The sequence below is a fragment of the Perkinsus marinus genome, assembly GCF_000006405.1.
Source record: "Perkinsus marinus ATCC 50983 genomic scaffold scf_1104296943930, whole genome shotgun sequence".
Classification (NCBI taxonomy): domain Eukaryota; phylum Perkinsozoa; order Perkinsida; family Perkinsidae; genus Perkinsus; species Perkinsus marinus.
The window spans coordinates 107,380-120,287 of record NW_003211646.1 but is presented as its reverse complement, the minus strand read 5'-3'; the positions used below and the strand labels follow the sequence as shown (position 1 = coordinate 120,287).

Genomic DNA, 12,908 nt, shown 5'->3' with positions numbered 1-12,908 from the left:
ATCGTTGGTATCACTTCAATAGTTCTGCGCTGATTTTTATCAACACTCAACGAGTAGTATGCTGTACAAGTCTACAAGAGGCAAGGATGTTCATCTCTCGTTCATAGATACGGTAGGAGTAGAAAGGCTTCTGGTATTTCTCGCAGGGTGGCTGTAGGTACTGCAAGGTCTGGGAAGTGACGGTGGACTCCTCATCCCTGAGAGCGTGCCTAAGATCACTCCACAGGTGGGGGCATGCCCTTGACAATGGTCCCGATGACCCCTTCTAGGAGTGGGAAGAGTGGAAGACTCTGGCGTATAGGCCCCTAGCTTGTCGTGTATTGAGGAAGTTCATATCTCCCGCGGAGATATCTGATGCGGAGCTGCAGAAGTAGAATCGCCAGCTTTGGTGGGCGTTGGGAGTTCATCTGGCAGGCTCGTTGAGGATGCCTACGGCAATTTCCGCGATAATGAGCTCACTCCTGTGAAGCGCGTTGGGAAGCAATATGTACTGAATGCCTTGTGGAGCGTAGCTATAGATTGGTGTCGTAGGTCTTAGAGCTTTTCCATGGGCCAACGTTCGCTTTCAAGGACCTAGCATTGCAGCTGCTCGGTCCGCTCTTTGAGCTATGCCTTGAGCGCAAGCATAGTAAGAGACTTCTTTTACTTCCCCTAGTAGGGAGGGTCTCACCTCAGGGGAGCTTCTTATACTCGGTGCCACGTCTGGTGACACAGGAAGTGCCGCTATAGCTGGCGTGAAGGGGAGGAAGAACATAAAATGTAACTCCATAACAACAGGCCGGCTCAGGCGTATGTGCGTTAAGGTGTCATCCTCTACCCCTACGGTCGCACTTCGAAGATCCAGGAGCTGCAGATGACCACTACAGCTGATGAGAACATCCACTGTATAGCAGTGAAGGGGGTAGGTCATCGTCGTCGTAACGTCTGTGTAGGACGAGGTGAAGATTAAGCATGCCAAGGAGGTGGTCTGTTGGGTCCTTCTCTATTATTGCATGCCTTCCCAAAGGGATATACGATAGAATGTGTTTTGTAAATATCTGCTGCTGGTCAGAATTTCGATGACTGCCAAAACATCGTGAAGAGTATAATGAGCAGTCCGTTGAAGGAAGAGCTCAGCATTGGCGCGGTGAACTCTATCAACTGGGCTCGCATACTTGCACAAATAGTGTAGGAAGATGTGTATCAAATACAGTGGTATTGTTTTCGGGTAGGTACTATGCGTATGCGACCGCGAGGATTCAGGAGAAGGAGAACTGCCGGCTTGTGGATTTTGTGGTCCCCACTGGGAATTTCGGAGATATTCTCGCTGGGTAGGTTTCATGTTGAAGAGCTCCTTTCTCTCGACAGCTTTCCTGGACAGTTATTATTGCCGTATGATGGGGGCTCCCATAGATCGCCTCGTCATTGCATCTAATCAGAATGACATCCTACCCAAATTCTTTGAGGTAACTTACGGCACTGGAGGATCCAACGGTCTTGTAGCTGCATTGGTGTTGTTGTCAGACGGGCACGTATTCCTACCATGATGAAGTCGTGCCGAGTCTCTCCCCCAGCATGGACATCGCTGTAGGGCATCTGCTCTATGCAGCATGTACTCGATGGTGTCGCAGATATCCTCCAACTTTGAGAGGTTCCTCTATTATCTCTTCAAGGGAGACACCAGACGTTTGAATGAGAAGATTGGGGACTTGAAAACCAAGAAGGCGTACGATGCGTTACTGCAGCAACGACATGAGACTCTACGGCGTTAGATTCTCCGTCACTGCTGAGGAACTCGACAAAGCTCGAAAGGAGTTCATCGCATATTGCGTGGACGAGGTACCCTCTCTGTGATAGGTTGTCTACTGTCGATCTTTTTGGGTAGGAAAAGACTAAGAAGTGCGTGGCAATGGTCTTCCGTGATGCCGGATATCTCCTCTGCCCCCACTCGTAAGTGCTCATCATGTGTTTCGCTCGGTATCCTTTATCTTCAGTGCCGTTGGTTATGCTGCTGGTGAACAGTTTCTGAAGGATCGCGGGTCGTCTAAGATCCCCCTAGTGGCTCTAGCTACTGCTCATATTGCCAAGTTCGTCGAGGTGAGTGTAGATAGTCATATCGTCTACGGGGTGGTCATAGTTTGCGTTCAGCCTCTCCAGGCGAGTTACAGGGAGAAAGGTGGTGCTTCACCAGAGCTTATGAGGGCCTTATCGAGTTGCATGCCGAGGGAGCTCGAGCGCCTGTAGGTAGATTGAGCTCATCAGGGCGTGGAATCGTCTTCTTTAGATATAGTCTTCCTAGCAGACGTACCGTGATGCAGAACGATGTTGAGGATGTTAAACAATACCTCATTCGGAATTTTTCTAAGCGTTGTTGCTGCTGTAATGGAGGAGTATATGGTAGGAGATTCCCCATTCCAGCTCGTTGAAGGTTATTCCCAGGAGTTGCTGCGGGTCTAGCAGTGTTAACTGTTGCTGTTGGGGCGATGATGGTTATGAAGAGAAAGCAGTAGAGCATGTGACTGAGTCAGACTTTCTCATTTTCTGCGACTTGGAGTTGTGTTGAAAGTTGCACGATATTTGAGATGCATCTAGGGGAAAGAGGTGCTTATAATACTCATTCGGTAAACCAGGACAATCACGGTGGTTCCGTGCGGATTGGAAGAATTTCGGTCGAAAGCCTCGGCCGCGTATGATACTCCGACCTCGCGTCTTTCAACAGAGCTCTTTACATATCAATGTCAACTCAAGGTTAGTAATCCTCAATCCGTGATAAAAGATCGTTTTCCGAGAACTGTGGTAAGAACTTAGCCTGTACATGTTATCTTATAGTTATTAATCATCGACTCGATGACATAGAGCCCATATAATGCCTGTTTATGTTACAGATATCAAAGTAACTATGGCAGCAATCCATCAAAACTTTGTAGGCCTAGCCAGAGCTGTACGACTCATCTCCACACGAGCATATCCTGATCTCTGAGAATTCCAAATTTAAGGAATTACTGCTGGCCAAATTATTCAACTGTTGTCTCTCATTTCTCTGCTACCCGATCGGATCTGGCATCGCTCAAGACACGGGATGTGATCGGCATAGCATACGCTTTCAAGCGGTGCTCGAGCTTCCCAACTTTGTGGAGTTTCAAGAATTCACCGGTCGGATGCTTCAACAATTCCACATGAAACTTATCGCATGGGAAACCAGCGCAAGTGCAGGACTTGTTGGGCATGTTCGCGTGATCATTCACTCCATCACCAAATCTGAGCCTCTACAACTTGGTTTTCTCCGAAACCGTAACGCGAGAAAGTCATTCCAGTGGAGAGTTTTAACGCACGCCCCAACATATGCATGGTGTGCAGCACTGCACCATGGAACCTCACCTCCCTGTGTATTCACTCAGCACACAACAACTCGCGCTCAGCGAAAAAAATCGGTTACGACTGAGTATGACCGCACTGTCACCAGAATTTGGTCTCAAAATGGAGCATCTCTAATACACACCCCCGGTGGCGGGAGGGGGGCCACCCCCAGTATCATCCTTGTCATTGCGGTCGGTATCATGACGCGACTTCCGAGGCTTCTCAGTGAGCGCACGATTCCTTCTCCCTATACCACGAAGGAAGTCGACACTGTAGATACATCATTCGACACTCACCCTGAAGGTAGAGGTACCCCCAAATGAACAATAGGGCCATGAGGAATATCCCAAACGGCGATACTGGCAGGAGAGATGAAGAAGTGGTTGTAGTCTGTAAGGCATCGCTCTCGCCAGAGCCAATGTCGCTGTATGTACCCTGATTATCTAAATGGGGTCAAGTGCAGATGAGGACCGATCGATAGCAATAGGAAGCTGGTTGCCTCATGGTAGCATCGTTGAACTTCGGACAAGGCCCAGTTACTCACTCAGATTCCCCAGCGCATTAGCCAGACTTCCTCCTTGACTGCGAACCCACTCGCACAGGTCTTCCCAAGGGTTGCCTTCACCCGGCATGTTTTCGAGCAAAAACAAAAGTTGTTCAAAGTATCCTTTCTTCCCCCAATCAGTTTATCATTGAACACTGCGCAACGACATCTCCACAGAGATCACGAAACTACGGAATAGTGTACGTCTAACGACAGCGGGAGACACCTCAGTCCAGGTCACCCAGATCAATATCCTGAAACGCCCAATGAACAAGCTTCCTTGCTAAGGACACCTTACTTCTTCATTCACCCCAGCTTCCTCTTTTGTTCGGGCACGCTTCGGTTCGGGCTGTGAATCGGTCGAAGTGGGAGCCGAGTCGTCGAAGAAAACGACACCGCTATCAGTGCACATCTCGGACGTCTCCAAACCACTGAAGAGGCCAGTGCTGACTAACACTCATGCGCGCTCCTACTGTGCACTGAGTCTGCCGTCCATTCCAAGAGCTCCTCCTGTTATTTCAAAGCCCCCAGAAGCAGCAGCAGGTCCCGCTGCTTCAGCAACTCCCAGGACCTGCCACCGAGAATAACACCTATCATAGTCTATACAGGCTCACGTCCTCAGTCCCTAAGAGATCCATGAGCCATTGACGCTGACGATGAACGCCTGGCTTGTCAGCCTCACTCGAGACGAAGCTGTCGGGTATCTCGTACTCTGTTCCAGCCTTAATGACATCGTCGTTGGCCTCCAGGGCCGTCCGGACCTGCCAGGGGTGTCCACAAGCTGGCCGCTGCCATGGCATTACCCTGTCGATGTCCTCTTCGGTCGGCCGCTTCACACTACCTGCCCAGTGGTCTCTGGTATGAGGGATCGTGTCGTTGTTCACGGCGAGCAGGGCAAGCCACTGAATAGGAAGGCTATACAACCCGACCGATGCAGCACTGGCAATTACCTCGGGATCAAACTGAAGAGGTACTCTCTGACGTTTAGGAGGGTCCTAACACAGCATAGCAGACTATAAATCAGTACCGTAGTCAGCAGTTGCTGCCCTACCATCTCAAGCTCGTCTACGCCTCCCTTCCCTTCTAGACTGTGAGCCCACAGCTGTCCTGTCTGAAGCAGCAGTCTGACTAGAACCATCGACGTTTCCTCCTCTACCTTCACATCGATCGTCATAATGTGCATATATCCCAACGACCCTTGCCGCCGAGGCACACACTTGTCAAGCGCTATGAAGCGGGTAAGAGCCGGCGACTGGTGCGGCTCTTGAGTACTTTCATGAGGCACCAGCGCTGTGTACTTGGCATGCATATGGCCGCTAAACAGGAGGTCCACATGAGAATGTGAATCACCCTACCTGAACCAGTAGTCAGGCCTTAGTCTGCGCATCAACTCCATCGAGTGAGCATTGCCCAACTCCCCTCGACTGATCTCCTGTCGCATCGTACCTGTACTGCCCTTCGACCCCCTCTTCCCGCCTCAACCTACCCGTCCTGTCCTTCACCCGTAACAAAGTCTCAGTGTCACCATAGTCGGTGATACCAGTAGGCCAGTCGTGGCTGACCACAATTCGAAGCGGATCAACCTCCATGGCATCAGCATTGTCAGCCTAACCCTACCACTAAAGCTACAGAGTATGTCGATCCGTCACTCACCAAGGCAGCCAGCTTGTCCATCTCATACTTCCTAACATGGTATGCCGAGCGCTTGGTATCCTCCGTATAGGGCGAGACCTCGTAGTGACCGAGGCCGTAATGATAGGGTTTATAAATACCACTGAAGCCTCCTATGCGGACACCTTTACAGCGTATCACCTACGATGGAGGATAGCTAGGAACATAAGCAATGACGTTAAGGCGACAAAAAATGGGGCGTAATCATAAGACATACTTGTGGGAATATAAACGACTACGACCCTCCTCCCCATACAGGGCCAACCCGGATGAACTTACCCCAGAGTGTCCAAGGTAGTAAATGCCCTTAGCGGCCCAGCCACCATAGTATCTATCAGGAGCGTAGGTTGAATCGATCAAACCAGCCACAAACAGGTGACGCTACTACAGCTCTCTAAGGTGGGATGGGGCCTCGTGGTTTCCTCCAACGAATAGTGTCGTTACGGGGGCCACCTTCTCACCGGTCCAGTATCGATGGAAGTCCTGAAAAAGGACTTCGGAAGACAGGACCTTCCCCTCCCTTCTCAACACCTTCATATGACGATGCTTCATCGGAGCTGCCAGCTCATTGAGCTCAGCCTCAGTACCTGCCACACGCTGTTGAAAACCACATGGGATTTGGCGCTTACGGATGGCTTGGAAGTCTCCACAGCAGATAAGGAGGTCTACCGGCGGAGTCTTCTTCGTTCGCCCAAGATGCTCAATGGCCTCACAAGAGACCCCATCAGACGGGCTAGGTACCTTCCACTCACCTCGTAGATTCTATCCAAGTCCCCATGGGCGCATCCTTCGACCGCTATGGTGAGGTGACGGGCCGGGTCATACTGAGGTAATGCTTCAGAGGGAGCAGGAGTAGGCAGTTGACTCATCTACTGCTGGGCCATGCACCGTCGAAGAGCTGACACGGTATGACCATAGCGGCAATCGAACAGGACTGAACGCAAGACAGGTGGTACTGCTGTGCAATGGTCCATCAGACATATTGGTCATGGGCAGTTGTTCACAGGAAGCCTGAGGTCGCCACCTGCTCACCTATAGCGGACTTCTTCACCAGACCTGAGTCCCTCACCAACTCACTACTGGGAACCGATTAGTGTGCTACTCTGAGCTGAGGTCTCCTCCGATGGAGATGTGCTCATCGTTTCCAGAAGCTTGCCCGACTGGCTTCTGTTTATGGTGGGGATCAGCGTCCTCCTGACCAAGGTGTCCTGGGTAGAGTAATAACCACTGCCTGATGGGAGCAGCATCAAGGGCCCTTACCTGTGCAGTGGGAGGAGGTAGTCGTCTTCGATCCTCGACTACGACATCTGAGCAGTAGTAGTAGGAACAGATATGTGCCAGTAGCTAGTCCAACACACTACCTTCCTCCAAGTCCCGCCGTGATGCTCCTCCGCCCAAGCGTATGGATGCGAAATAACCCACACCTAAGGAAGACATCTAAGGCTTGTATCCCCTCGAATGCTCATCTACGAGCCCCACTGTTGCTCCTTCTCATAGACTCCCATCCCGCTACCGCACGCCTCGAAATCCCCAATGAGTCATCGGCGACCTACGTGAAGCATATGCTAAGTGAATGACGAGGAAAAGATACCATAACAGCAGACTTCAGACTCCCAAACCCGTCCGATAGCCTCAGCCACTGATCAACTGCCTTCATATGGGACGACGCTGTATCCAGGCTCTGGCTCAACCTACAACAACACGACATAACAGTGCTACTTCAACGGAGGCCTCCTACCCCTCCGTACGACTAGGCAAAGCCTCAACCCACGGGGGCATCTCCTTATCGCAGCCTAGTCGATGGCCTGCGCAGGAACCAGTCTGCCGCGTACTGCCTTACTGGTTTGAACTGTTACAAAAGTCTTTAGCGAAATGTATACAGTTTCTCCTGAGTATGTGATATGTGCCACCGACCCATACCTTCCGAAGTGCCATCAGGAGCCTCCATACAGAATCTAGAGAGGATGTATGGTAACTCTGCAGGACGGATGACCACCGACTACCACGACTAAGGTCAGTCTCGCCCATCACCACGGACTCCCTGTAGATGTGGACTTCATGGGACTTAGGGCGGATCATGCAGAGCCTAAGGGAGCGGCCCAATACCCATCAGAGTATAACAGTGATGACGATACCCGGTAGCCTCGGGGTTGGTGGTCTGACCAAAGCTCCATTCCTCTCCATATACCTCCACACCGACATGGAAGGCTCCCCAGGAGAAGGCTCGAGTCACAGCATTAAGATGGCTGACCACCTGTGACCAGCAACCGTGTATCAGCCACTTTTCAAGCTGATCACCTTATCCAAGTCGTAGACATGCAGGAGCACCTGACGGTCATCGACAGTGGTACTGGGCCCACGCCTCTTAGGGTAGGCCGGCAGTTCCCCAACTGAGAGCACTGATTCTGTCAGCTGCATCAGTGAATGCCAAGGCCCTACTATGGCTGTGACTGGCAGTTTCTATCCCCTCTCTCTTCACAGGAGTGACCCCTGGTGCCGTAGAAAGGCTACTACCCATACATAGAGAACAGTGACTGTAAAACAGCATTATTGCAGGTAACCCAAGTACATTGTGAGTGAAGAAACCATAAGGCACAGAACAGCTACTTAGCATTGGTAGTGCTTTCGGCTATGACTCTGGTGAAGCTGTTGAACAGCACTTTCGCGAGAGACTCCCTGAGGCAGAATAACATCCTCCTAACATCATACCCGTAGGCTAAGACTACCTGTTCCCTGCAGAGGCTTCATCGAGCTCCGCATTATGGTCAAACAGGCATAAGTAGCTGGGTGAAGAAACGTATAGACCTGGACATGTCTTGCGCATAGCAGTGAGGACCTACAACCAGGTGAGCTCAGCAGCTACGTAGCAGCATATGGCAACCATTACAAAGGGCTTCCGAGTGGTCTGCGCAGTAGTACAGAAGTGCTCTACTGAACGGCGAGAAGGCCTCTTGCCTTGGAAGAACTGTTGTCGATATATCGGGTCTAAGGCAGCAACACATACAGCCTAGTACTAACAATGTCGTTGCAAGCTTACTCTTGTCATGGAGACGTATCATGACGTTGAGTAATATAGTGACTGTGAGGGATTCATCTCTGAGCTGGGCTAGTCGTATGGGCTGTATCGGGCACTTGTGAGGTGAGTCACAGCCAACCTCTTCATCCTCATCCGTCAAAGCATCACAAGAGGCGGACTCTCCTGTTGAGGTCTCCTCCGATGAAAGGGAAACTGACAAACCACTATGGGCTCAGTTGAACCCATGAGAAGCTCCCCGACTCGCCTCGTTCCTTATAAGCAGCCACAGCAGGTCCCCAGGCCTGGGCGATCCTCGACACCACACTGAGGAGCCTCTCCTTCGTCTCAGCTATCTCCTTCATCAGCAACGGGGCGTCCTTGGCAGCATCAGTGAACAGGTTACTCGTATCGAGCGCCTAAGCCAACTGAAAAAGGCACTGGATGAACTACTACTCACTAGGAAGTTAAAGCCATTGACAACACGGTTCTGCTTTTTGAACCTAGCCTCCCCTCCTGGTATGATTCCTATAAGAAGACACATGTCAGCTCAGAAATGGCTACAAGCATCTACTATGAGGAACAAGGTCGATGGACGCCTGAGACACCTGCTGATCGAGGACATCGGAGAGGTCCCCAGCCTCCGTCAAGTCCTGGAGGAAGCTCTTCCTAGCCTCCCCATCAGCCGGGAAGCCCAGATCTAGAACCTACAGAGAGAGCGCGCTCCAAGCCCCCCTCCACGGCACATGATGGCCTATTCTGAATACCCCTCGTATCCAACCCCGGCGACTCCACTTCGGCGTTGAGTCTACCATGTAGGGAATATTGTGGCGTGCCGCACAGGCGATAAGCTCCTCCTTCCGAGTACTCAATAGCAACGGTCGTACTTGACACACCTAACACGTCGAGCATGCCCTGTGCCATCCTATGGGGCACCTTACACCCCCTATCTCGTCGTCGCCGTCACCCTCAGCGTTGATGACCATACCGTTGATGTTCAGGAGGTTGCCCTTGCCCAACTCAGCGAGGCGATTCTCATCCACCTGAGCAATGCTTGTCTCAGCAGCTCCATGGAGGCCAAGACGACAGTACATCATCCATGTGGTGGCCTACGACCACGACAGGCTGAGTTCGCTCCTCCTCAGGAAGGCCCGCTGCAGCCCACGCTAGCTTGTGCGCCTTAGCGTACATGCTGAACCGAATATCTCGGGTTTGCTTCTCGTAACTGCAAAGCGGATGGTGACAGGTCCAACCCCTATTCATGGTACTCCATCCTGCTGATGCCCGTCTTGAGAGAGCCATGCGGCCGACGGAGCTTCACATGGTGGTGGTAGAGTGGCACCTTAGACAGAACTGTAGACGCGAGGCATTGGAGTGTACCTACCCCGAGGCGTGCTGTTACGTAGGTGACCCATTGTAGCTCCTGTATGGCGTCGTCTCGGTTAGAGTGTCTAATGTGGCAAGCGACGAGCTTGAAGCCTAGAGGCTGTTGCAGCTTAGAAAGGAGGTAGAGGTGGGTCTGACAAGAGGAGACCGATGATAGCAGTTCTACTAGTCCACAGGAACACCGAGGATCAAGGGATTCATTCATAAAGGACGACGCCACGTTCGGGACCTCAGCCTGGTGTTGAGGCCACTAAGTAGGAGAAAAAACTTCGATATTACCATTGAGTCCACTCCACCGCTGAGGGAAAGTACTAAAACCTTCGGAACTGTGTTGTTGGGGTAGTTTAGTAACTTGACAGAAGGTCAATAAGACGACGAGAAAAGATCCAGGAAGACTACGAAGAAGTCCTTCAGCCGTTCCATGAGGGCACTGTCAGCATCCGACTCGGGGCCTTCGACCAGGAACTCGGGGTCGTCACGGCACAGCTCGTCCAAAACGTGGCGGTCCTCTGGGGCCTCAGAAGGTCTCTTCTCTGCGATGTCCTGGAGTACATCCATCGAGGTGGGGACTATTCCAGCCGAACACTAGGTTCGTCCTATCGAGCTCCTACTGAGCTCGAGCTGATAGCTGCTAGTAAGCACAGGGACACCGCACCCCTATCCAGGAGAAGGCTTCCCGCGACTCGCCGCCCTCTTACCGGGTTGCAGGCGTCACTCAGTGCGTAGTTAATATACCGGTTACATAGAACCGCCTTGGTGCACTCTGTGAATTTACCCACTGTCTCGTTGTCCTCAGGCAAAGGCCGTAGCAATTTCAGACTCATCTCGGCCAGGCTGAAACAGCATTGCCTCCTTATCTACTTCACAGAGGTTGTACTACTACCCGTTATGGCGAAATATGAGGGTGAGGAAGAGCGCTCTGTAAAGTCCATGAGTAGCCATGATAGCTCCGTTATCAGGCTGGTCGATGACGATGGTCTGTGCTAGTCTGAGAGTTACTCGGTCCGCTAGGGTTTTCACAAATGCCTGCGGAACATTGTAGAGTAGGGCAAGCAGGAGTAACACTCACTTGCTCAGAAGGTAAAGTTACGTTACGGATCGTCTGGTCGCACATGATGGCCAGGCGTAAGCGGAACCATATGGGCAAGGACCAGGCCCTTATCGGGTTCAATAGAATCGACAAGACGAGTGGAAGGATCCCTGGGAAGTAACTGCACCGGTAGAACATGGCGAGAATGTGGACGCCGGCCGGTATGATGGTACTACCGTTGTCCTTCCTTCTTGGGCGCATCGAATTTGGGTAAATGGGAGTGCATGGCGAACCAGAATGGTTGAGGTTCGTCCGAGGCCGGGGGAAACCAGAACTTATCAAACTCCCACACCAGCGTCGCAGCAGCCTCTACTACTGAGGACTCCTCCGAGGGCCGCACCATAATAGGAAATACTCTGCCACTAGTCATCAAACAATAATGAAAAAAACGACCAACCCAACTCTTTAACTGATCAGTCTTATGCTTAGATCAATCGAGAAGCAGATTTGTGTACAACATGCTGAGGATCATGGAGAAACCCGTCGAGCTCTGCCAACCGCCTACCCACCGCTACGGCACCCACATATAGGTTCACCGTCACACAGTAGTTGTCATTGACCTCTCGGGCCCTCTGGGTTGAATAGAGCCCAACGGGAACCACCAGGGTTTTCCCTCCTACTATTGCTACTTCTGAGACCAAGCTCTGGGCCTTTTGGCCGATCCCATACCGGTGAGCGAACTCCGTGCCCCAAAGCACAGATGCACTGATTTAACTGATCCGGGATAGACACCTGATGGACGATCGCGACTGTGTATGAGCCGGCCCATCGAGCTACATACCCCACTCCATCGTTACGTGTAGTACCATAGGCGGCCCCAGCAGCTCCAGCTACCATCCCAAGAGTGATGGCATATATCTACTCAGAAGGCATAGATCTATGAAGGCACTCGAGGAGTACATCCAGATGAAGAATAATGTAAACTCGACCTGGAAACATACTGAAAATAGAACTACGAGTAAAATGTGAAGTATATGGAAGCGTTACGACAAGCTAGTCAGCTATTAACCATAGAGTTTGGACGGTCGTTACGGAATGTACTAAAAGAACCGCTCCAACCCCCAGACTCGATCCCAAGAGGGGCCCACCTCGGACATGTTCTGCCGGCTTCTGCAAGCACTAAGATTGTATGGCCGATACATTTTCGGGGTGCCATTGATAACAGGTGATTCACACACGAGGAGTGCAATGTACAGGCGAAGCAACTTGATAGTACCGGAAGGAAACTACAATAGGGGGGAGGGCGAGCGTGGAAGGGGGCCCTTGAGAGCGAACAGCTGTGGAGTGTTGACCAATGAGGAGAGCTTTATTATACACTCCTAGAAAGTATGTCATCCTACTCCACCTGGATTGGGAGTAGAAGCCTTGGAATGCTACACGATGGGAGATCCACCTGACCCTTACTACCTTCATACCACTCCTCCGCGATATCATCATTGGACGAAACCCCATGAGAGAGCGGTAGCTTGCCAAGGGCTTTAGAGCGAGGCCTCCTTACCATGACCAACCATAGGCCGAGTGTATTAACTCGCAGGACAAGACAATTGAGTAGGGGTGTGGCTGGTAGCAGGCACTCGAGCAACTGCAGACAATGAGCCATCTCTGTCAGCAGACAGTGCAACAGACCGAGGAGAAAGGAAGCCGTCCAAGATCTCTCCATCAGCACATGACGCCTATGAGGAGACAAACGTGGCTATGTACCGTGTATTACTCGCTATAAAGGGAAGTCCCAGTCGACTACGCAACACGGATGGAAGATGATGAGAGACTTCTATTATAGGATTTACACACAGGCTATACATTACTGACAGTTAATAACGGGCATAGTATGATCTTAGTATAAACCAACAAAGGGGAAAGCTCGAATA

General features: G+C 51.4%; 5 protein-coding genes across 6 annotated transcripts; 1 reads left to right on the top strand and 4 right to left on the bottom strand.

Moving 5' to 3' along the window:
* Positions 1-58: 58 nt before the first annotated feature.
* On the top strand, positions 59-2,489 carry Pmar_PMAR018047 (Threonine synthase, putative; the record flags this gene model as incomplete). Its single annotated transcript, XM_002780951.1, has 18 exons — positions 59-112; positions 158-226; positions 270-370; positions 415-487; positions 532-628; positions 676-759; positions 804-901; positions 1,052-1,167; positions 1,212-1,310; positions 1,361-1,445; positions 1,504-1,566; positions 1,611-1,705; positions 1,752-1,818; positions 1,865-1,929; positions 1,974-2,076; positions 2,128-2,219; positions 2,264-2,376; positions 2,419-2,489. 18 exons carry the CDS (start codon positions 59-61, stop codon positions 2,487-2,489), a joined length of 1,545 nt encoding a protein of 514 aa, XP_002780997.1.
* A 978-nt stretch (positions 2,490-3,467) lies between these two features.
* Positions 3,468-3,968, bottom strand: Pmar_PMAR018046 (hypothetical protein; the record flags this gene model as incomplete). Its single annotated transcript, XM_002780950.1, has 3 exons — positions 3,468-3,583; positions 3,633-3,779; positions 3,881-3,968. 3 exons carry the CDS (start codon positions 3,966-3,968, stop codon positions 3,468-3,470), a joined length of 351 nt encoding a protein of 116 aa, XP_002780996.1.
* A 139-nt stretch (positions 3,969-4,107) lies between these two features.
* On the bottom strand, positions 4,108-6,420 carry Pmar_PMAR018045 (RNA lariat debranching enzyme, putative; the record flags this gene model as incomplete). The annotated part of the gene is made up of 16 exons (XM_002780949.1): positions 4,108-4,134; positions 4,179-4,311; positions 4,354-4,451; positions 4,495-4,641; positions 4,684-4,782; positions 4,831-4,875; positions 4,932-4,991; positions 5,037-5,196; positions 5,236-5,326; positions 5,367-5,463; positions 5,534-5,692; positions 5,831-5,882; positions 5,940-6,034; positions 6,083-6,138; positions 6,181-6,259; positions 6,304-6,420. The coding sequence occupies 16 exons, from the start codon at positions 6,418-6,420 to the stop codon at positions 4,108-4,110; spliced, it is 1,515 nt and encodes a 504-aa protein (XP_002780995.1).
* Positions 6,421-7,285: 865 nt separating this feature from the next.
* On the bottom strand, positions 7,286-7,969 carry Pmar_PMAR018044 (conserved hypothetical protein; the record flags this gene model as incomplete). Its single annotated transcript, XM_002780948.1, has 5 exons — positions 7,286-7,356; positions 7,472-7,506; positions 7,548-7,637; positions 7,687-7,805; positions 7,850-7,969. 5 exons carry the CDS (start codon positions 7,967-7,969, stop codon positions 7,286-7,288), a joined length of 435 nt encoding a protein of 144 aa, XP_002780994.1.
* A 159-nt stretch (positions 7,970-8,128) lies between these two features.
* Pmar_PMAR018043 (hypothetical protein) lies at positions 8,129-11,406 on the bottom strand. Of its 2 annotated transcripts, XM_002780946.1 has the most exons (18): positions 11,217-11,406; positions 11,020-11,161; positions 10,834-10,976; positions 10,649-10,784; positions 10,350-10,493; positions 10,230-10,301; positions 9,949-10,083; positions 9,833-9,906; positions 9,657-9,789; positions 9,506-9,607; positions 9,332-9,460; positions 9,139-9,271; positions 9,025-9,092; positions 8,833-8,983; positions 8,589-8,780; positions 8,439-8,536; positions 8,278-8,387; positions 8,129-8,227 (listed from the first exon to the last, which is right to left on the bottom strand). In XM_002780946.1, exons 1-18 carry the CDS (start codon positions 11,381-11,383, stop codon positions 8,155-8,157), a joined length of 2,202 nt encoding a protein of 733 aa, XP_002780992.1. In that variant the 5' UTR covers positions 11,384-11,406; the 3' UTR covers positions 8,129-8,154. The 2 variants fall into 2 exon arrangements, with proteins under 2 accessions (XP_002780992.1, XP_002780993.1); XM_002780947.1 differs by having other exon boundaries at positions 8,155-8,227; positions 9,377-9,460; positions 10,350-10,976.
* Positions 11,407-12,908: the final 1,502 nt, after the last annotated feature.